Genomic DNA, 23,667 nt, shown 5'->3' on the forward strand with positions numbered 1-23,667 from the left:
TATCAGTCACTAAATAAGAACATGCTCTACATGCATGCCTATAGCCTAGACTTATAGGAGCATTTACTCAATTGAGGTTCCTCCCTCTTAGATGTCAAGTTGACATAAAACTAGCCAGGCATACTGTTCAAGAGTCTATTCACAGGGTCATGGACAAGGCCTGCAGACTCAGAAGGAGAAAAGCATTTCAGTGGTTGTCCTACCAATAAGTCCTTGCACAGGTAGTGTATTTAAATGTAGTTGGAGAGGAACATGTTCTGGGATCAGGGAGGATCAAGAAGCAGTTGGGAAGTTTGTTCTAGATCTAGGTTTAGGGGAGCAATCTAGTGCCATTTACCAGCTCAGCACTCTCATTTTGACAAATTAGAATCACGTTAGAGCTCTGAGGGGATCTTGTTGGAGGCAAATACCAACTTGAAAGTCTTTGAAAGGGAAGTCAAAACTGGGGATGTAGCTTAATAGGAGCATTTGCCTAATGAGCATCAAGTTCGAAACTCTGTCCTAAGCAGTGCATTCGCATACACACTGTGGGGCTGAGGGGAGGAGGGACAGACAGACAGACCAGAGAATGTATATAAACACACTGAGCTCTGGTTTAAGCAATATATAAACACAACAACAACAACAACAACAACACACACACACACACACAGAGAGAAGTCAAGGGAAGAAACTGAAAACTGTGGTTTGGAGAACAGTAAGACTGAAATGATGGGGTCGCCCAACGGAGAGCTGAAAATATAATTTTTGGAGGGGTTTGACCTAATATTTAGCAGTCCAAGTCAGTTAGGTTGTCGTGAGTTTGACACCAACCAGGGCTACATAGAAAGACCAAGTTTCAAAAGATTTTAAAAAAGGAAAGAAGGTGGGGGCGAGTTTCAATGGTGAAGTGGCTCAGCCACTAAAGGTGCTTGCTGCCAGACCTGAGAACTGAGTTCAGTTCCTTGCATCCCCATGGTAGGAGATAACTAACTTTTCCTGAAAACTGTCCTTAGCCTTTCTCTCACACACCATAGCACATACCCACGTGCATGCACACACAATGATAAAAACAAATAAGACATAATACAAATTTTTAAAGAATTTCAATTAGAAGACACAAATTTGAAACTCACAAAGACATAAAGACAGAGAAAGGGTGACAGAAAGGAGTGGCGGGTGGGGGAGGTGGTGGTGAGGGGAAGAGTTTGAAACACCTATGAGCTTAGGATGGGGAAGTCTTTCTGATGGTCTATGCTTTCTGATTCTCCACCACCTGAGTGTGCAGATTTTCTACAGGGCTGAACAGGCGGTCTCAGAATCTTCTGGTATGCTCTGGGGCAAACTCTAGGACTCCACTTGGTGGAACACAAACTCAAGAACAAAGAGAGAACTACTCTCTTCTTCCTTTTCCTTATTTTGAGCAATTATGATGCCCCAAATTTCAACAGGCTGGTCCCTAGAACAAACAATGATTCAGAAAACAATGTGACAACTGTGATTACTCTACAGATGTGGACCAGACAGAACCTGTGAGTGTTACCTTCTTTAGAAACAGTATTTGCAGGTGTACTCAAATTTAATACTTAAGACTCAGATGTAACTGAATTGGAAAGATTCTACTTCATTTCTGTATTAAGAAGGAACAGTTCAGACAGATACAAAGAGAGGAAACAGCTCACATAAAAGAGACAGAGATTGGGGTTATATGGCCATAAACCAAGGAATAGGAAGGGCTGCTGGAAACTACCTAAAGCAAAAAGAACAAAATATATATCCTACCCCATTGAGAGCACATGGGTAGAACCTTTGGACAACTTGACTTTAGATATTTGGTCTCTAAAACCATATGACAATTAACTTCTCTCATTTTAACCCACCCAGTTTATAGTAATTTGTTATGGGAGCTGTAGAAATTAAATGTAAATTTAGGTACTAAGTTTATTATGAAATATTTCCCACAGAAAATACTTTTTCTTTGGGATTATATAGGCATGCATGCATGTATGTATGTATGTATGTATGTATGTATGTATGTATATGCATATATATATATATATATATATAGATAGATAGATAGATAGATATATTTATTTGAATTAGGATGAAGGGCATCTTAGATTGTTCCCCCCTTCCACCACCCTTTTTTGAGATAGAGTCTCTGTGGTGGTTTGAATATGCTTGGTACTATTAGGAGGTGTGGCCTTGTTGGAGTAGGTGTAGCCTTCTTGGAGAAAGTGTGTCACTGTGGCACTGTGGGACTGGGCAATGAGGTCCTCTCCTCCTAACCACATTGGAGCCGTCTTTTTTTTTTTAAAGAAGTATTTATTATTTTATGTATATGAGTACACTGTTTCTGTCTTCAGACAAACTGGACATCAGATTTCATTACAGATGGTTGTGAGTCACCATGTGGTTGCTGAGAACTGAACTCAGGACCTCTGGAGAAGCAATCAGTGTTCTTGACTGCTGAGCCGTCTCTCCAGCCCTGAGCCAGTCTTATCCTAGTGGCCTTCAGATGAAGATGTAGAATTCTCAGTTCCTCCTGCAATATTCCTGCCTGAACGTTGCCATTCTCCCACTTTTTAAAAAGATTTATTTACTATATTTATATGAGTACACTGTACCTATTTTCAGACACACCAGAAAAGGGCATCAGATTCTATTATAGATGGTTGTGAGCTACCATGTGGTTGCTGGGAATTGAACTCAGGACCTCTGGAAGAGCAGTCAGTGCTCTTAACTGCTGACTCATCTCTCTAGCCCTCTTCCACCTTGATAATAATGGACTGAGCCTCTGAACCTGTAAGTTAGCCCCAAATGAATGTTGCCATTATAAGAATTGTTATGGTCATGGTATCTGTTCACAGCAGTAAAACCCTAACTAAGACAGTCTTCTATGTATTCCTGGCTAGCCTGAACTCACCCTGTAGACCAGGCTGGCATTGAACTTACAGCAATTTGCCTGTCTCTGCCTCTGTCTTTGCCTTCCAAGTTCTGACATTGTAGGCATGTGCCACCATGCCCAGTTTGTTTGCTTTTGAGCCTGCTTTCTTACCTCGAAGACCAACAATTCAAGCTTCCCAAGGCCTGTTCGGTTTTTCTGCTCTGAGCACCACAGTATCTTCCAGAATTTATCTGAATTGTCTGTCTTCTATATGATCTGCTTTAGGTGAACTCTCTACTCTAATGGCTTCATCTTTCGGCTTTTTACATCCCCCCCCCCAAATAAGTAGGTTATTTGGGGGTTGGGGAGATGACTCTGTCGGGAAGATGCTTGCTGTCCAAACACAAGGACCTGAGTTCAGGTTCCCAGCATCCACATAAAAAGCTGGACAGGTGGCATGCACCTGCAATCTCAACAGAGACAGGAGGATTCCCGGGGTTGGTGGCCAGCTAGTCTAGCCAAACTGGTAAACCTCAAGTTCAGTGAGAGACTATGTTTCAAAAAAAAAAAAAAAGTTTGAGGGTAACTAAGGAAGATACTTTATGTCAATCTCTATCCTATAAGAGTACTGGAGATAATGTAATAAGCACTCAGGGATCATCATTTTCTTTCTACACACCATTTTTCTTCTTTCTGCCATTTCCACATGCCCACCGCATCCTATGTACTATTCTTTGTTTTTAAAAGATGATGAGAAAGGTACACAGAGAGCCAGACTTACATGCTTTCTCCCAAGGAAACATACACATTGTGAAAATTAGGTGGCTATCCCTGGGATTTCAGAAGGGTAAGAGGGAATCATTACTTTCTAAGTAACCTGGGTGTTCATAGGACCTGATTCCTATATGTTTAATGTAATCTTCCAAATTCAACCTATCTTGGCATTTTTACCTTGGAAACTAAGATTTATTTTTTAGGGGAAAGATAGGGGTGGGTGCTCAAATCATGTCTTAGTATATAGACCTGGCTGACTTGGTATCTCCTATGTGGTCCAGGCTGCCCTCAAACTAGTAACAATCCTCCTGTCTCAGACTTCTGAATGCCGGGGCTGTAGACTTGTGCCACCTCCAATTTAAAACTAAAATGCCTGAACACCTATCATGGTGCCCATGCTTCTAATGCCAGTGTTTGAGAGGCAGAGCTAGGAGGATGTTGAGTTCAGGACCATCCTGGGCTAAATAAGAAGAATCTGCTGAAATAAACAAAAATCGAATTTCTTATCAGAGGGTTTAGCTTGGCAGTAGAGTACCTCCCTAGAAAACATGGACCCCTCCCAGCCTGTTTTTTTTTTTTTTTTTTCCTCCAGAGCCACACAAACAAATGAACAAACAAAACCCCTCCAGGATTTCTTTGTTTGCAATAGTCTGAGCATGATGCATGAAGTGCGTTAGATGTGGGCTTCTGAAACAGCCTTCTTCCTGGGGTATGCACATACCTTTTAAAGTGAGATGTCTATTCTTTTCTCTTGAGCACCTTTTCAAAGTAGAATGAGTTTCTTCCCACCTGGTCTCATGAAAGAGACGGGTCAAGCTCAGTCCCCGGGGGTGGGTACAAACAGCTTTCCTGAATGCCCCGTGCTGCCCCTTTATTTCCTTATTACCCCACAATGCTCTGTCAGAGGGCTGGCTTCTGTTGTTTCAGAAGTACTTATCTTCTCCTGGACATACGCCTCCATTCCCTACCTTCCCCTCCAACACAACGCCTCTGACTAGAATTTTGAATTAAAGGACATCTTTCAGGAACTGTTTTTAGTATAACTCAGAGTTCAGAAGACTAGGGTAGTAGAACAACAGATCATGTCGGGTGGGGGTGGTTTAAGATGCCCTTGTTTTCTTTCAGTAGGACCAGTAGAAACGCAATGAATGGAAACGGCGGGATGTTTTTTCTTCCGTCTCCTCATTTGTTTTGGACCACAGGCTCCATTCTGATTTAGGAGTCTTTGCTGCTCAGCATTTCAGTGATAATTCTCCCCATGGTCTACAGGATCCCTGTTCTCCTTGTTACTATAGCAACAGCCCCGTGTTGCTTGGCTAGAAGCAATTTTCTGCTGCTGTGGTAAAGCCCTATTTTTTTTTTTTTTTTTTTTTCATTCCTTTCTCTCCAGTTGCCTTGGTAACGAGCCTCTTCCTCTTCTGGTCTCTTGGTGGTCAATTCCTCCCTCCTGTTTTTCCCTTTTTCTAGGAACAGTCACCTGGTCATGACTTGGACAATGTAAGCCTATCTGTCAGTGAGCATAGTCTGTCATCGGCAGACTGTCATCATGAAATCAGACTCCTCTTTCTCTTTATGTACATCATTCCTGCAGCCTGCCATCTTTCTGGTGGTTGTCATGGTAACCATACCCTCTGAAAGTCTCCAGGCAATGACTCTACAGTTAACAACCATCATGTGAGAGTGTCTGTCAGATATGTGGCCACACATCTCCATTTTAAACTCAGCCCCAGGCGGGTACCACAAATTAGAGAGAACAGGCTTTCCATCAAAATCGCCTACATTGAGTAAAGGAGATCTTAGGAACCAAGGATTAGGAAGTTCTCCCAAACAATATACATAGCTCCATGCTTTAGCCTAGGTCTGAGAGAGTGGCCATTTAGCCTAAGAAGACTGAATTGATGAAAACTATAATGGCAGTCATTCTAAGTAGGCCAGTGACATACTCCGGATTTCTGAGTGTGTGGGGGGACTATGCTAGCTTTTCTCCTAGGCTCCGCCCAACAGTTACCTAGCAACAGCCAGGTATAAGTCTGGCTCACTTAGACTGTTCAAGCTTCCTCTCTCTCTCTCTCTCTCTCTCTCTCTCTCTCTCTCTCTCTCTCTCCCCCTCTCTCCCCCCCCGCCAGCCTCTTCCTATCTTTTTTCCTCCTCTCTTTCTATCCTCTGTTCCCTTTCTTTCTCTGCCTCTACTCCCTTCTCACCCTCCCCCACTTCCCATACCCCCAAATAAACTTCATTTTATACTAGACTCATCCCACCGTATGGCTGGTACGGGGTGGGGTGCCTCAGCGGGTCCGCATCATGCCACCACAGTACAAACCGTATCAGACTACTCTGACAGAAGAAGTCCTGGTTTTACCTGGGAGCTAGACAGAAGCAGTCTCAGAGAAAAAGCGGTTATGCCCCGCCCCCATCCCAAGCGCCGACTGAACCCAGAGCCTCATGCTTACTAAGCAAATGCTCTACCACTAAACCTGCATCCTCAGGCCCCTTAAACTGCCCAACTCGATAGAGGCTAGCAGACAGGGTATTTAAGTGTCTTTACACATTATTGAGAGACTATCTGCCCTTAGGCTTTTGCTCTTACTTAGGGAGGCAGATGGGACTGTACAATTACAATAACACAAACTGTTCCACAAATGGTGCTTGTTATGTGCCAGTGCATTTCCAGCAAACACTTTCCAGACATTATTTCACTTTTTCTTTGAAACTGAACCGAAAGATAAAATCGCTGAGGTTAAGAGGTGAAGTAAGGGTCTGAGGTATGCTCAGAGCCATAGTGTATATTCAGGCCCCAGGGGGCCCTGGGTTCAATCTTCAAACAAAGAGAATAAAATGATGTTAATGGAATTAATTCTGATAAGAATTAATCAGCTCTCAGCAGATAAGTCTGAGGGCTGGAATTTGAATTTAAGTTCATTAAGTGAATGGTTCCATAATCATCCTTTCTTAATTTTAAACTTGTGTGTGTGTGTGTGTGTGTGTGTGTGTGTGTGTGTACACAGAGATCAGCATCAGCTCTCTCCTTCCACCATATGGATCCTGTAGATTGAACTCAGGTCAGGCAACTTTACCTGCTATGCCATCTCTCTGGACTCCTAAAGCCATGTGGTCATCTTTGTCTTTGGTTTTTCTTTCTTTTACATGTATCTGCTTTAGCCTTTGTTTTTCTTCCACACCCTCTTCTAATTTTTGGGTTGTTGCTCACTTGCTTGTTCTTTTGATTTTAGCCTATCTCTCGACTGTTTAATGCCAATGGAGAGTTTTGTCCTGCTTTCTAGTTGTATCTAAATAACTGTAGAATTAAAACATTAGAGCCATGCCCTTGACTGAGAATTGGACAGACCTGATTTTGAAAAATGCCACTCTCTGAGCTTATTAGATTCAACGCTAAGTAGGCAAGTCCTTTTCTGTCCATTTAATCATTATTGGGTGCTTGTGCAAGGCACAGGAGATACAGCAATGACATAGTCGGAATGTGCCTCTTGTCTTTGTGAAACTCACAGCCTGTAGTAGAACTCGGACAATAAACTAGAGGCCAGTTATACAGTTTTATCTTTGATTAATGAGGAAAAAGAATCGGGTGCCTGGACACAATGTAGACAGAAATATTTTAGATGGGCTCTTATCTCTCCTTTGAGCAAGCAATAATCTCAGCTAGTGGAAGGCAGTTACGTCATGGTCCTCCCATGCTTTGTATCTTTGTCCCGCAGTTTCCTCCTCCCTTGCACTCTCCCCCCTCCCCCCCCGCTCCCAGCCGGAGATCCGCGCCGGCGCACTGACTGTTGCCATGGGGACAGCTGCTTCGGCGCATGCTCAGATGACTTCAAGATGGCGGCTGCGGCTGCTGCACGAGCGGTTCCTGTGAGCTCTGGATTCCGAGGCCTGCAGCGAACACTGCCACTTGTAGTGATTCTTGGGGCTACTGGCACTGGCAAGTCCACCTTGGCTCTGCAGTTAGGCCAGCGGCTCGGTGGCGAGATTGTCAGCGCCGACTCCATGCAGGTATGGCAGCCTGCTCGGCCCTGGGGCCTGGGAACCCTGGAGGTCGCGTGCGGGCCTCAGGACTCGTGGACACACTGTCTCGTGGCTGTAGTGGGTGAGTCCGGAGGTGTATGAGGATCCAGATGAAAGGAACATACACCTGCTAGGTACCCATCCAAGGGCAGACAGTGTTCATTGTGTCTTGTGATCGCTTGAGTAACTTCTCAGGCCATTACTCTATCTCAGATAGTACCAACAATTTAATTCATGGATAAAAATGTTGGGGGTTGGGGAGGTGAAGGGACCTTGTGCGTGGCACATTGCAAATAAATGGAGGAGAGATATTGGAATGTATGCGGTTGACATCCGGTGAATTTCAATCAGTGTAAACTATTCCGAAAATTTGCCATAATTTTAATTCTAGCCCAGGGCAAGTCAGATGCCACCTGTGAGTGTCCGCTTGGGCACTAGAGCAGTCAGAGGTAGCCATTAGCCACGTGATTTCAGATCAACAGTGCTCTTTATTTGAACATTTTATTTGTGAAGTGGAGGAAATGTCATTTGTCTCACAGTCACAGTGTTTAATAAGTGAGACATTGGAGTGTTGCAGTGGAGAGCTGGGAGGCCCTCTCTGAAGGTGAGACATTGTGGTAAATATTGGCTGAAGCTGAGAGTTTCATTGTTTTTGTTTTTTAATCCTATTGTAAATATTGGCTGAAGCTGAAGGTGGTTTTTTGTTTTTGTTTTTTAATCCGTTTGTCTTCTTTGTGATAGGACGCTCAGAAGGGACTAGGAGCATTTGTGCTAGACAGTAGGTGACATTTTGAGTGAGTGTGAGAAGGATTACAACAGCTGTTTAGCATGTTCAAAGGTGTGGAACATACACAACCAGTCGATGAACCTTAAACTAATGGGCAGTAACCTGAAAGGGTAGTTCTTTACCCCAGTTTACCTCATAAGGCTCCTGACATGGTTTCTACCCTCATAATTTGTTTTTCTGTGAGAAGACCATCAGCATATAGTAAAAGGTAATGAAATAAATAGTTGTTTGTACCCTGCTTTGTGCCAGCTTAGGGAAATGGAGTTTAGCTTGAATCTCAGCCTGATCTTTTTTTCCCCCAACTTTGCAATACTTGAATGGTGAGACCTTTCTTTCTTTGGTAAAATAGGACGAACATCAAAAACAACCCTGTGATCATTAAATGAAATATGATACATGAAACACTTAATACAACTTAATGACAAGTGTTAAAAAATATGGTAACAGTGAAAACTATGGTGGCTGTGGTGTGTGTGTTGGTGTGTGTGTGTGTGCAGATATTGGGGGATGTTAGTCTGGCTAAACATGATGTAAGGCAGAACTAGTAAGTGAACATAGCTATTTATAGAGCATTTGCAGGTGGGCAGGTTCAGAGAGACTACAAGTGCTGGATTTCCTGATACACTATTTAATGCTCTAGGATTCTTGAGAAGGGAGAAATCAGTGGAGGTCATGGTAAGTCTTTAAAGAGGTGCCTAGTCTGGAGAGACCCTGACACTGACCTCTCTGGCCTCTACATGCATGTCTGTACACACACATGCACTCACACACACACACACACACACACTCACACACACACTCACAAATTGAAAAAAAAAACCAATTAGGTCAATATGAATTTTAAAAGAAAAGAGATTGAAGTTGGGCAAGGTGGCATATGCTGTGATCTTCACTCTTTTTGGAAGCCGAGGCAAGAGAGCTGCCATAACCTGGAGGTCAGCCTGGTATACATAGGAAGTTCCAGGCCAGCCAGGACTACACAGTGAGCCTGGTCTCAGAAAACAAAATAAAATAATATGAAGGGTTGAAAAATAAGAATGGAATAACATGTAATAGGAACGTGAAGGAAGACTTAGAATGGTGAAGAGAGTTTGTAGGACACTCAGGAGACTTCTGCAGGAAAGTCTCCCAGCGTCTTCTGGATCAGGAAGTGAGTTCAGGATAAGAGCAATAGGTTAGGAACGTTGATGTGTAAGCAGTGTGCTTAATGGTTGGGAGAAGCAAATGATGCAGTTCCAGTGTGGTGCAGTTATAGCTGCATACCCTGAGACTTTGGAGACTGATTGCCCAGGGCTTTTGTAAGGTGCTGCTGCACTAACTGTCCATACCAGTCCTTGTGTTCTATAATTCTGGGCTGGTAAAGCTTGGTGGAGATGTTCTGGTTGTGGCAGAAAGAATGGTAAGCCAGAGGTGATGCAGGATTCAGAGTTGGGGGCCTGGAAGAATGACCAAGCTCCAAGTCAGGAAGATCTTGCAGGGCATCCAAGAGGAAGTCTGTTAGTAGATGTGTGAGGAGTGCTGTAGATGTTATCATATTCTACGTTCTTGGATTCATCCTCCTGCTCTTAAACTCAATGTGCTCCGTATCTTTGCTCAGATCTTTCTTGGATATCATTCCTCATATAGCCAACCGAGTCCCTGTCAAACACACATCTGAAGTTTGTTTTTTTTTTTTTTTTTTTTTTGTTATTTTCTTGAGAAAGGATCCTACTCTATAGTCCAGACAGGCTTCAGGTTTGTAGCAGTCATTTAACCTACATGACTTGTAAAGTAATTGAATGGGTTCTGGTAACTAGGGTTGGATGTTCTACTGTATTCTCAGAAATGGGTATTTTCTCAAAGCTAAGTCTATAAGGTAAATTAGCATTCTTTGTCATTATAGAGTAGGACACCAGGATACTCTGACTTGTATAATGCTGACAATGTGGTAAAACTTTCATATTTTACAAAATATTTCATTAAAATGGTACTTTTTTGGCTCCCCCCCCCCCTTGGTGCTAAGAATCAAACCTAGGGCATGCTAGGACAATTGTGCAACCATTTGGCCACACTCGAAGCCCCAAATAGCACATCTTGTGTTTGTGGGCTTGTGTACGTGCAGGTGTCTGGACATGTGGACATGTGGGTAGAGTCCAGAGAATAACCTTGGGTGTCATTGCTTAGGTGCTGCTTGCCATTTTATCTGTTTCTGAGAAGGACAGAATCTGGTCTTCCCAGCACAGGCCTCCCACATTCACATCCACTGAGTCCAGTTATCATTGCCTGCATGATGGGCAGCTTAGCAGTGGCCACAACCCAAGTCCTTCCTCTCCCCTAGCAGCCATGAACTGCTGATCTCACCTCAGCTAGGATTGGAGCCTCAGGACTTTCTCCTCCATTCACAACAGAATTTTGACTGCACTGATCTTGTGCAGGTACTCTGAGTCCATGAGAGCCTCAGTCTTGACACATTCAGAAGACAGCGGTAAAACATTCGTTTTACCATACTTCCTTCCTTCCCTCCCTCCCTTCTTCCCTCCCTCCCTCCCTCCCTCCCTCCTTTTCTTCTGCCCATCCATCCATCTTTTATGTATATGAGTGTTTTGCCTGCATGTGTATCTGCACATCACAAGTATTCAGGGACTGTGGAAACCAGAAGAGGGAATCAGACCTCCTGGGACTGAAGTTACAGATGGTTGTGAGCCACCATGTGGGTGCTATGAATTGAACCTGGATCCTCTGGAATAGCAAGCAGCCAGTGCTCTTACCCACTGGACCATGTCATGCCTCATCAGCCTCATCCTTCAGCTCTTTCTGCCCCACCCCCACCCCTTTCTCTGTTCCCTGACCCTTGTGGGGGTTGATACAGATGTCTTGTTTAGAGCTGAGCAGTTCACAGTCAATTATTCTTAGCTCTTTGACCAGTTACTCAATGAGTCCCTGCATTGACTGATGCCCACTGCAAAAACAAACGTCTCTGACCAAGCTTGAGGACTGCATTAGTTTATGGAGTGAATTGGCTGGCACAGCTGCTGAGCTGAAAAATAAAGTTCTCAGTCCTCTGGCTCTAGCAGGCTCTGTTTGGTACTAACTGCACAGAGGAGGGGCAAGTGGGAGCTGCTGGTTTCTGCAGCCTCAGTGTTCTTTTTCTGGGATCTCGCCTGTGGGGAAGGAGAGGCTCTAAGTCCTCTTCTGTAGTTCTCTCAAACCCCTGCACTCCATTGTGGCTTCTTCTGCTCCCTGGGAGTGTACATTCACATTCAGAATTGCACATTTGTGACTAGAATTTGAGAATTAAATTTCCTTTATCCTTGATGATTATTAATATATGAAAAACAAGATTTTTGAGCTTTCTGAACTTTAATTTTAGATTGTGTTTAATTTTGGATGTTTATAACATTTCCTCTAGCTCCCAATTGGAGATCTTTAATCTTTTTTCTTTTTAACTTTTGGGTGCAAATGTGCAATAAAGTATACACAGGCACACCAAGTTCCTCATTTCTGTCTTTGCTTACCATTGTGCACTGTTACAACTGTAGCTCACTTTTTAGCCAGTAGAAGGAGGAGAAGCTTTTTGTTATTATTACTTTGTTTTTTGAAGCAGAGTCTCCTCGATGTGTAACCCAGGCTGGCCCTGAACTCACAGGCTTGCCTGCTTCAGCTTCTCAAATGGAGATACTGTTAAAAGAAAGATTTATTTTTGATTTATGTATGTTTTATTTTATGTATGTTTGCTTGCATGCGTGTATGTGTACCATGAGCATACAGTGCTTTGTAGAGGCCAGAAGAGAGAATTGGATCCCCTGGAACTAGAATAATTAAGTATGTAAACAAAATGTCTTTTTGAAGACAAGGTCTCAAGTGGCCGAGGTTGCTTTCAAACTCAGTATATAACTGAACTCCAGACTCCTCATCTTCCTGCCTTCTCCTCCAAAACACTGGGGTTGTGGGTATATGTTACCACACCTAGCTTTATGCTCCTTATTTTATTTTTATTTTTTCAGGAAAGGGTTTCTCTGTGTACCCCTGGCTGTCCTGGAACTCCCTCTGAAGTCTTTTATTTTTTTTTTTTTTCAGAGCTGAGGACCGAACCCAGGGCCTCGCGCTTGCTAGGCAAGCACTCTACCACTGAGCTAAATCCCCAACCCCCAGGCTGGTGTTATACTCAGACTTGGCCTCCCAAGTGTTAGGATTAAAGGTGTGTGTACCACCACCCAGCAGCTCTATACTTTTTTAAAAAAATTTATTTATTCTATGTATATGAGTACACTGTAGCTGTATTCAGAAGAAGGCATCAGATCCCATTACAGATGTTTGTGAGCCACCATGTGGCTGCTGGGAATTGAACTCAGGACCTCTGGAAGAGCAGTTAGTGCTCTTAACCACTGAGCCATCTCTCCAGCCCCACTTAATATACTTTTTAGAAATTAAAATTATTATTACAATTTTAGGTGTTTTGGCTGCATTTGGTGGGAGGTTGGTGTTGTACTGTTTTGAGACAGGGTTTCTCTGTGTAGCCCTGACTGTCTTAGAACTTACTTTATACACCAGGCTGGCCTCCGACTTATATAAATCTACCTGCCCCGCTGTCCTGAATGCTGGGACTGTTTGTGGAAACAGAAGAGGGCACTGGATCCCTTAGGCCTGGAGTAACAGTTGGTTATGAGCCACCAAGTAGCTCTTGATTCTGGGAATCAAGGCCAGGTCCTTTGGAACAGCAGCCTGTGTTTTTAACCACTGAGCTGTCCCTTCAGCTCCTAGGCATGATTTAAATTTAAAAAAATGTGTATAATAATTGTGTGTGTGAATATTTCATGTATGGGGATTCCCATGGAAGCAAGAGAGGGCTTCAGATTTCTCAGAGCTGGAGTGAGCTGCCATGTGGGTGCTGAGGACTGAACTTGCATCTTCTGCTAGAGCATCAGTAAGTGCTCTTAACTGATGTGCCTTCTTGAGTCCTGTAATGTTTCTTTTAAACCCTCACACTAAGTTGCATAAAGTAGATATTACTTAACAGTTTAGGAAATATGCGGAAGATCTGTAGATCTGTTATTGAGCTTAGTTCTCTACATGTCTAGTAGATGAGGTAAGCACTGTAGCATTCAGTCACAGAGAATGGTTCTTAACCTATGTTCCACTATATTCCACTCATCCCTCATGGGAATATGCTACATTTTGATCAAGATCTAAAAACATATCTTTTAAGATTCAAAAGATGAAGCCTGGTTAAAGAGTATCCGACTAGTAATACTTGGGCAGTAGAGGCAGAAGGACCAGAAGTTCAAGTCATTCCCAGCTATATAGTGTGTTTGAGGCCAGGGTTACATAGGCTGCATAAGATTCTGTGTCAGAACAAAACAGCAGGGCTCATGAGATGGTTTAGTAGGAATAGTGCTTGAGCTGAGCTTGAGGACCCGAGTTTGATCCCTGGCACCAGCATGGTGGTAGGAAGGACCTGACCTCCATACACATTCTGTGGCATATGTGAACTCCCCTCCCCCATAATATAGTTTTTAAAAAGTCACCAAGAATGAGATTCATAGTGTCAAGGTATGTCAGATGGAGTTTTGGGCAGACTGGTGGCCACTAGATATGTTGTTAGAGGCTAAAACTTGATAGAGCTAAGAAATAGAATTTAGCATCAAGTTGATACTCAAGATGGATGCTTATTGAGACAAAAGAGGAACTCAGTCTTGTGGGGAGCCCAGTCTGTTGGAAACTTCCTTGTTAACAGCCACAGATGAAAGGGAGACAAGTGGGGAATGGTAATTAGAAGGGCTTTTCAAGTTTCCAAGATGAGTGTTAATTTATTTTTATTGGTTTATATTTTAAAATGGGGTCTGGTTGTATTATTGAGGCTAATTTTAAATTCATGGGCACAAGTGATCCTCCACCTCAGCCTCCTAAGTAGCTAGACTCTGACTTACTATTTTTACATATTAATATGCCATTTAGATGTGCTCCTTGGATATTTATATTCAGAAATGTACCACTGACAACAAAATTGTAAAATTTTGTTCCACATAAGTACAGATTAGATGGGAGAGGGGGGTATATGGTGTGGAACTCACTCTATAGACTAGTCTGACCTCAAACTAACTTACAGAGATCCTCCTGCTTCTGCCTCCCCAGTGCTGGAATTAAAGGTGCCACTACCACCCAGCTAACTAGCTTGCTTGCTTGCTTTAGTGTGCAGTTGTTTTGCCTGCTTACATCTTTGTGCACGCAGTGCCTGTAGAGATCAGAAGAGGGCATTGGATCCCCTAGAACTGGAGTTGCAGATAGTTGTGAGCCACCTTGTGGGTGCTGGGAACCAAACTCAAGTTACCTGTAAGAGCAGCAAATGTTTTTAACCACCAGGCCAAATCTCTGGACCCCCCCCCCCCATATATATATATATATATATATTTTTTTTTTTTTTTTTTTTAAACAGTTTTCACTGAGCCTGCAGCTTGCTGATATTTGCTAGATGGACTAGCCCATGCGCCTGCCTGTCTCCATCTCACCGGGTGCTGGGGTTATAGATGTGTACTGTTCCATTAGCCTTTGCATGGGTGTCAGGGATCTGTACTCAGGTCCTCATGACTGCATAGCAAGCACTTGTACTCACTGAACTATTTCCCTATCCCTTGTAAAATACTGTTTTAGGTTAACCTTCCTTCCATCCTCTCTCCTTTCATAGGTTCTCATAACCTGAACTGTCTTCATTCCCTTAATCTTTCTTCCTTGAACTCAGTGGGGTGTCTGAAGTGTGAGATCACTGTGTTACTAAACCTAGCTAGATGTTTCCTTTTTTCCTTCCTTCCTCTCTCCCTCCCTTCCTCCCTCCCTCCTTTTCTTCCTTCAGTGGTGGTAAGAATTGAGCTTGGCCAGTACACACAAGGCTGGAGCCTTAACCCTTTGTCTTCAGTTGTCTTACTTGTTGTACTTCTGCTATTCTTTGTTCTCACTTAACCATAGGGTCTATCCTAGGTAATTTTTTGTCAATTTGACATAATCTAGAATCATTTGGGATGAATAAACCACCATTCATAAAAATATTCCCACCAAATTAGCCTGAGGTGCATTTTCTTGATTGATGAAAGATGACCCAACTCTCTTTGGGCAGTGCTATCTGAGGGTTTAAGTCTTAGGTGATATAAGAAAGGAGGTTGAGCAAGAAACAGGGAGCAAGCTAATAAGCAGCATTCCTCCATGGCCTCTGCATCAGTCCCTGCCTCTAAATTTCTGTTTTGACTTCTCTCAGTAATGGAGTTTGACATGAAAGTTACAAGATACAATAAACCCTTTCTTCTCCAAGTTGATTTTAGTCATGGTGCTTATCATAGAAACCCTAAGTAGGACAGAATGACTCCATGGCAACCTTTACAAGGCACTAACTTTTCTAGGGAGTACTTTTTTTGATAAGCATTGAATAAGTGTTTTAATGACAAGGCTCATGCCTGTAATCCTTGCACTTGAGCTGAGGTAGGAGGATTCCCATGAATATGAGGCTACCCCAGCAGAAAAAAGGAAGGGGGCAGGGGGAGAAGTGAGTGTTAAATTTAAGCACTGAGGTCAAATAACATACACAGGTCTGAAGTGATGATTTTCATGTTGGGAGCCTAATAAACAATGGCTTGAGCGTCTAGCATCTTAAGGTCCTGCTTTGCATCTAGTTAGCTTAGGCATATGATTTGTAAAGTGGGGCATCTTTGAAGATTTACTGTCCTAGAGATTACTTCTGGGTTCTCTTATGCATTTCTGTGTGGCTCTGACAGAAGTGACCACTTGTACTGATCGTCTGGTTTTTCTAAACTCCAACGGTTTCTCAATGTATAGAAACATAAGTGTTCTCATTCAGCATTGAGAGTCAGAATTCAAGGGGAGGCCGCACAGTAGTAACACAATCCCTGCTTTCCAGGATGGAAAAACCAAGGTACAGAAAGATTAAAGAGCTGCCTAGAGATCATCCTGCAAGACATCTGCACACCTGGAAATTGGATCTGGATCTTCAAACTCATTTGCAGAGTCTGATCCAGTGCAGGAAGATGATACTGAAGGTCTTCCTTTCAGTCTGGGTTGTCATCTTGGCATGCAAATCCAAGGCAGAGTGCACCACCTTCAGTGACTGTAAAACATGAAGGAGGTTGCTGAACAGGTATACTGCCTGCTTGAGAATAGAATCTGCCAAGTATAGGCTAAGAGGAGATAAAGTGTTCTGTTTGGGTTTGTAGAGAGGAAATATCTCTGATGCCTTAATTCTGTCCTGGGGAGAAGCAATATCAGACATAGGAGCACAGTTCCTGCTGTGTTTTCTCAAAGCTATAGCAGAGCAAACGGCTTTTGGCAGACTTAACTAGTCAGCAGGCTCTGTGTCAGCTAATAGATGTGGAACTCTGTGTTCTTTTCGTCTGCTTTTGGGGCATAATTTAGAAACAGTGTTTTGTACTAAAGTACTGTCTGTCTGCTAGTGCTTAAGGGAGATCTGGGAGGCACGGGATGGATGTGAAAGAAGAGGTGGGGTGCTGCCTCATAGTGGCTTCATAGGACTCAGATAAAAGGCACACAGACATTTAACCAGGAGAGAGACAGGGCTAGCCCGAGGCTCTTTATCACAGCTGGCAGACACAGTCTTTAAAATGACCGACTGAACATGACAAGAGGCCAAGAAGGAAGTTTCAGATGTTTTTGACTCATGTACTGTGTGTGTGTGTGTGTGTGTGTGTGTGTATATGTGTATGCGTGTGCGCAGAGTGGGGGGGCCTTCTAGCCTGCTTGGTTTCCTTCCATGTTAAATATAGTTTTACTTTGTAGGTTCTGCATATATGGTCCCTTTTTGCTGCTGCAAGGGGACCCCTCCATGTTAGAAAGCAGAAGTGGGAAGTGACTACTAGCTAAATAGGAAGCCACAGGCGAGCACAGAGGGGGCTGGAGATTCAGGCTGCTGAGCTGAGGTACTCCCTGATGCTTCAGCGACAGTTAAGTTTCAGAGATGGCTCACCAGTTGCTAATTCCAGTTCCAGAGGCTTTGATGCCCTCTTCTGACCTATTCCTGCATCAGCATATATGTGCACACACATAAACGCATATAAAACACTCATAACATAAAATCAAAAACCCAAAAAGTTATTTTTGAAAAAGAAAATACTGTAATGAAGGCCTTTGCATTGTCTGCTCTCTCAAAAGCGCATGCCCTTTTATACTTTCAGGAATGGCTGGTGACCATCTGGCACAAAGGATTCCTGAGGGACAGTCATAGGAGGTGAAACTAAAAACACAGACCCTAGGAACACATTGTGAAGGCCCTTAAAAACCACACCATGATGGTCTGGGGTTTTATCAGGGAAGTGAGACTGACTCCGACTGGCTCAGAGAGGGCGCTAGCCCAGCTCTGCAGTGCCTGTCTGCGTGGCTGGAAGAATTAGACATTCCTTTCTTCCTAGAATTTCCTTAAGAGTACAGTGGTTTTGATTCCCCGATAAGCTGAAGTCTGTTTTTAAATTTCTTTATATAGTATACTTGCATTTTATTCAAGAACAAAGGCCAAATGGTCCTCAGACTCTGCTGACCAGCTTCATTTCTGCTGGTCTGTAATTAATCAAGGTCATAATCTCCTTGTCAGGTGCCAAGACTCTTCTTAAGCATTTCTCGGTGCCTTTAGAACCGTTTCTCAGGAACAACTGTGATTTTATTCTTCAAGCCTTCAGTGAGAACAATATTCCTGAGATTTCCAGTTTTGCCATCGACTTTAACCTTTGCCCATAAAAACTGTTCAACATTTCTATCTTCTACTGGATGAACAGGGACAAATCAAACCTCCAAGTTGATCTTTTAGGTTTCATGTCTTGCTATGACACCGTCTTGACCAGAGCTGTAGAAAGAGCTTTCTTTCTAGACTTCTAATTTGTATTTATTTTGTGTATGTGTACCTGTATTTTGTGTACGTGTTTATGAGCATGCCGCAGTGCACATACCGGGAGGTCTGGAAGACTTGGAGTTGGTTTTCTGCAGGTTCTGGGGCTTGAACTCAAACCATCAGGCTCTGTGGTAACCACTCTTACCTGCTGGGTTTTTTGTTTGTTTGTTTGTTTGTTTTGTTTTTAAGACAGAGTCTAACTCTGTCACCCAGGATAGCCTCAAATGTACAGTACTCTTGCTTCAGTCACCAGAGCGCTGGGATTTCAGGCATGTGTTATCATTCCCAGTACCACTGTCATGTTAATAACATTTTTGTGCAAGCATCCCTGCCAACATCTATCCATGCAGGATATAAGGCTGTAATTCCTCTCCCATTCAGTGAGGGACCATTTTGGCAACTCATTTTTAAGGAGTTTGAAAAAGATGCTGTCATTACTGAAATGGAAAGACAAAGCAATGTGGAAAGAGAGTATCAGAACAAATACAGCTGTAACTGAGCAGGGTTCACACCACCAATAATAACTCATGGATTATTCCTGATGAAATGCAGTGAGGACAGTATCACCAGTTTAATTCTGAGAAGCCAAAACTCAAATTGAGGGACTTTCAAGAAAAGAGCTGACCAGTGCCCTTCAGAAGAGTCAAGATGTGAAGATAAACACTGAAGCCTGTCCCACCTCGACAGAACCAAAGGCATATGATCATTAAATACAATGTGGTATCTTACACCAGATCCTGACCTAGAGAAGTGACCTTGGTGGTAAAAGGCCACATGCATAGGTCAGGACCCAGGCTCATGCCTGTGGCACTTCTCAAGTTCTCAACATGTCATGGCGAATTGTAAGAAATTAGGACAAACCAGATGAAACAAGACAGACACTCATGCAGACATTTCACACACACTCATATAATAATAGAAAAAATTTAAAAAGAACCAAAATCAAGCCGACCACCAAATATACAATAACAGAAAACCCCAAACAAGCAGAAGGCTGAAAACATTTTGGCTAAGGATGCAGCATTAACAGGTAGAATGCTTGCCTTGGATGAACACAAAGCTCTGGATTCCATTCCCAGTACCACAGTAAACCAGGTGTTATAGGTGCAGGCCTGTAATCCTACCCTCTAGAGACAGAGATAGAAGAATAGGAGTTCCAGGTCAGTCTTGACTACATACTGAGTTTGAGGCTAGCCTGGGCTACTTGAGACCCTATTTTAGAAAGGGGGTGAGTGAGGGGGAAAAATTGCAAACAGAAATCACCTTCTCATTGTTTATAATATATTTATTTCTTAGAGTAACTTATCACATGCAAAGTAGTCTCAGTAATTCTTTGAGATCCAAAATTGCCAGCTGCAGTGCTGTGTGCAGTCCTGGGAGTTAGTAATAAGCCCCTTTTGCTCACACCTGAAAGTATGTGTGAGAGAGTGCAAGCATGCTTGCCAGTGTATATGCTGGTCTTGAATTGTTATCCTCTTACCTCAGTTTCCCTAAATACTGGCATTACAGGTGTGTACTACCATATCCAGTCCCTAGCCCCACCCTGTGTTAGTTATGGCTGACATAACTGATAGATTCACTGTGGCAGTCTATAATTCCTGGGTTTTCTAGATCTTTTTGTTGTTTTGTTAGTGAGTCCAGGGATTCACCCCTGGGTTCATATGCCTGGAATGTGCTTTTCCGCTGAACTGCATCCCAGACCTAAGGGGAATTCTATTGGCTTTCTTTTTTTAATTAAGGTTATTTAAATTTCACATAAAATTAATCCTTTTAAAAAGAGCAGCTCTGTGGTATAAGTCACAATGTTATGTGAACTAATACTTTTATCTGGTTATAAAACATTCTCACTCTAGAAAAATATCCCATTCGCTATTAAGCAGCTTCCCCAGCAGCCGGGAGCTTCTAGTGAGGAGCTTTCAGTCAGCTTTCTCTTCCCCTGTTTATGCTAAGCCATGAACAAGTGTGTACATGAGTTTTAGTACCTTTTAAAATTTCACCCCGCTCCCAGTTATTTGGGTATGTACCTAGCATTACTAGGTCATATGGTAATTATGTATTTTGAGGAACTTTCTGACTTTCCCACATGACCACACCATTTCACATTCCCACCAGTAGTGATACCAGTTTCTCCATATCATCTCTAATACTTGACATTTTTCTTTTAAAATTTTTATTTTAAAACTGGGTGTATTGATACATATCTTTAATTCCAGCACTTGGGAGGCTGAGGCAGATCTCTGAGTTTAATGCCAGCTTGGTCTACATAGTGAGTTACAGGACAGTCAGCTACATAGCGAGACCCTGTCTCCAAGGGGGGGAAATATTTTAAAACACGTTATGTTCAAACAGATAGCTCAGTGAGTGAGGTCTGAAGCCTGACAACCTGAATTTGATCCCTGGGACCCAGGTGATGGAAGGAGGAACACTGGCTTAGGAAATTGTCTCTGGTCTCTACCCAGGTGAAGCTTAATTTTAAAAGGGAATTCTAGTGTTTTTGAAAGTGGTATCTAACTTCAGTTTTGATTTATAGTTTTCTAATGATTATTGATGGTTTTGTTGACACTTTTCCCTAGTGATAGAGATGGAACCTGTGCTAGCTGAGTGTTCTAGTGCCGAGCTACAAACCCCAGCCCCTTCTTCCCCACTCCAGCAAGAACTTCATTCTTGGTATTGCCCAACTTAAAAGCCTGAACATCCCCTAGGAAGCTTTGGCTGCTTATTTTTAAATGGGTTGTTTTTTTGTTGTTGAGTTGCATGTATTATATTTTGATACACCACTGCTATGTTTGAAACTTTGTTTCTTTTTTTCTTTTTTTTAGTCTGATAAACAAATTGCCTGCCTGCCTTCCTCCTCCTTTTTTCTAATAGGGTCAGTTACTTTTCAAGACTATATTGGCTTTTTGTGGTTTTCTGCTTTTGAATTTTGTTTTTTTATTAGTTAGCGTTAGTTAGTTAGTTAGTTAGTTAGTTAGTTAGTTAGGTAGTTAGGTAGTTAGGTAGTTAGGTAGTTAGTTTGTTTTGAGACTAGCTTCTCTGTATAATAACCCTGGTTGTCCTGGAGCTTGTTCTGCAGACCAGGCTGGCCTCCCAAGTGTTGGGATTAAAGGTGTGTGCCAATATGCCTTGCTGAATTTCCTATTCTTATTGTGTTCACTTTTATATAATGGTTTTCAATTGTATATTTATTGATTTGTAAGACTTTTCTGGGTATTATGCTTGGTGTTTTGTTGTTGTTATTGTAGTTGTTGTTGTTGTTGGTGGTGGTGGTGGGTGTGTGTGTGTTGTGGTTCTGGCTTTTGAGCTAGGGACTCATGCAGCTCAAGCAGGCCTCAAACTGATTGTAGCCACGTCTTGAACTCCTTATCATCCCATTTTCATCCCCAGAGCTGGGTCCCATAGAGCTATGCCCATATACCTGGTTGGTATTGACTCGTGTATTAATTTAATTTTTCAGTGAGTTACTTGCCTCTACTCCCTACCCCTCCTATTTTTTTTTGTCTTACAAACTTATAATTTGCATATTATTAAAGAATTTACTATTTTATACTGATGTTTATAGCCTTCTGAATTGGCGGAATTTACAGGACTCACATCTGTAATCCCAGCATTTGGGAGGCTTCCACAGGGAATTCATTTGAATTTGGATCAGCCTGTATTACATAGTGAGCTTAAAAAAAAGGCAAAAGGCTCCCCTACCTATTTTCCTTCCTATCCTTTGGGGTTTGTCTTAGTCAGTGTTCTGTTCTGTTGGTATGAAGAGACACCACGATCAAGGCAACTCTTACACAGGAAAGCATTTAGTTAGGGCTGGTTTACAGTCAGAGACAAGGCAGGAAACACGATGGTGTACAGGCAAACATGGTGCTGGAGAAGGAGCTGAGAGTCCTACAGAGACAGACAGGTACTGGGCCTGGCTCCAGTATCTGAAACCTCAAAGCTCATCCCCAGTGATACATTTCCTTTAGGCCTCATCTTCTAATCTGTTGAATATCAGCACTCCCTAATGACCAAGCATTAAAATATATGAGCCTATGGAGCCATTTTTATTCAAACCATCACTGGGTTTACTGGATGTTCTGGTCGGCAGTTGTAGGTGACCATGAGGACTTCTTTATCAACTCTCCGCCCTTCCTTTCCCTCTTTTCTTTATCTCTATCTCTTTTCTTTGCATGTATATTTGTTTGTAGTGTGTATATTGTTAATATATGTGGTGTGTTTGGAGGCCCAAAGTTGATGTTGGGTCTGTTCATTTTTTTTTACTTACTGAGGCAGGGTCTTCTGCTGAGCATGGAGCTTGCTCATCTTGCTCAGAATCCCATCTTTGCTGTACACTTCTGTACTGCCTTTATGTGAGTTCTGGAAGTCCAACCTCTGTTCCGTTTGCTTGTGTGCTTTACTCATAGAGCCATGTGCTCAGTCCTCCTCTCTCCTTGTTTATATCTTATAGTCCAGCACAGCACTTGACTGTGGTTCTCAACCTTTGCTGTACACTAGGGGTACAACGGTCATTGAAAAGTGTCAAAAGCACTGCTCTGAATTACAGCAATTAGCAAGTATCCTAGTAACTGTTGACAGCAAACTTCAAAAGCCAATGTTTTTAATTTACAGTTCGCTCTTACTCTAAGGTCTTCCTTTTACTTGGTAGACATGTTTGTTTACCTGGAAAGCTGGTGTTGCTTTCAGCTCTGCTACTGTATAACGGGACATGTCATGATTCTTTGCCTCTCATCTTCCCCTTTGTATGTGTTAGAATAGGAACATGTGCTGGGGTTAGAGTAGCAGCTGTCAATATTTTGTTAGGAGCCACTAGTAAATATTTTAGGCTTTAAGGGTCCTACACTGCCTTCGTGATTAAAACACTTTTTGTCATTGGAGCTGTTAGGGTCAGATTAAGCCTGGGTCATGCCAGCCGTGACTGTTCGGTTTAGCCACCTGTCATTTATTTATTTTGAGGTAATCTTACTATATAGCCTGTAACACTCTATATAGATCAGGCTGGCCTTGAACTCAGAGATCTGCCTGCCTCTAGCTCCCAAGTGAGTGCTCTGTCTGAAAGTGTGTGCCACCACCCATCTTTAATGAGCCAGCTAAGCAGACAAGCACAGTGGAAAGCTGGGAAGCAGGTGTGTTAACTATCGCCACATTGGTAAGAACAGATAAAGAACAGGATCCTTAACACCTCACCCCAACCCTGTCCATCTGCGTGGTCTTGGCATGAGGTCTAGGTTTAAGTGGTATGTAAGAGGTCAACATCCTGGTTATGGTGTGGAGTTGCAGCACCGTCTCAGCTCCAGTCTCTCTGGGTGGTCTGACAAGTTGTTAGAACTCTCTGAAATGTCTTCCTCA

The 23,667-nt window shown here is 42.7% G+C and overlaps 1 protein-coding gene across 1 annotated transcript in view; it reads left to right on the top strand.

The window, feature by feature from the left end:
* Positions 1-7,471: 7,471 nt before the first annotated feature.
* The window catches only part of TRIT1 (tRNA isopentenyltransferase 1), a gene marked incomplete at its 5' end in the record, with an annotated part of 41,543 nt that continues 25,347 nt past the window's right edge, over positions 7,472-23,667 (top strand). Inside the window, one exon of the mRNA XM_080921324.1 lies at positions 7,472-7,645. Coding sequence (XP_080777450.1) covers positions 7,472-7,645 — 174 coding nt within the window. The remainder of the gene's footprint in view (positions 7,646-23,667) is intronic.

This window comes from Micromys minutus, assembly GCF_963924665.1.
Source record: "Micromys minutus genome assembly, chromosome: 9".
In the NCBI taxonomy this organism is placed as follows: Eukaryota; Metazoa; Chordata; class Mammalia; order Rodentia; family Muridae; genus Micromys; species Micromys minutus.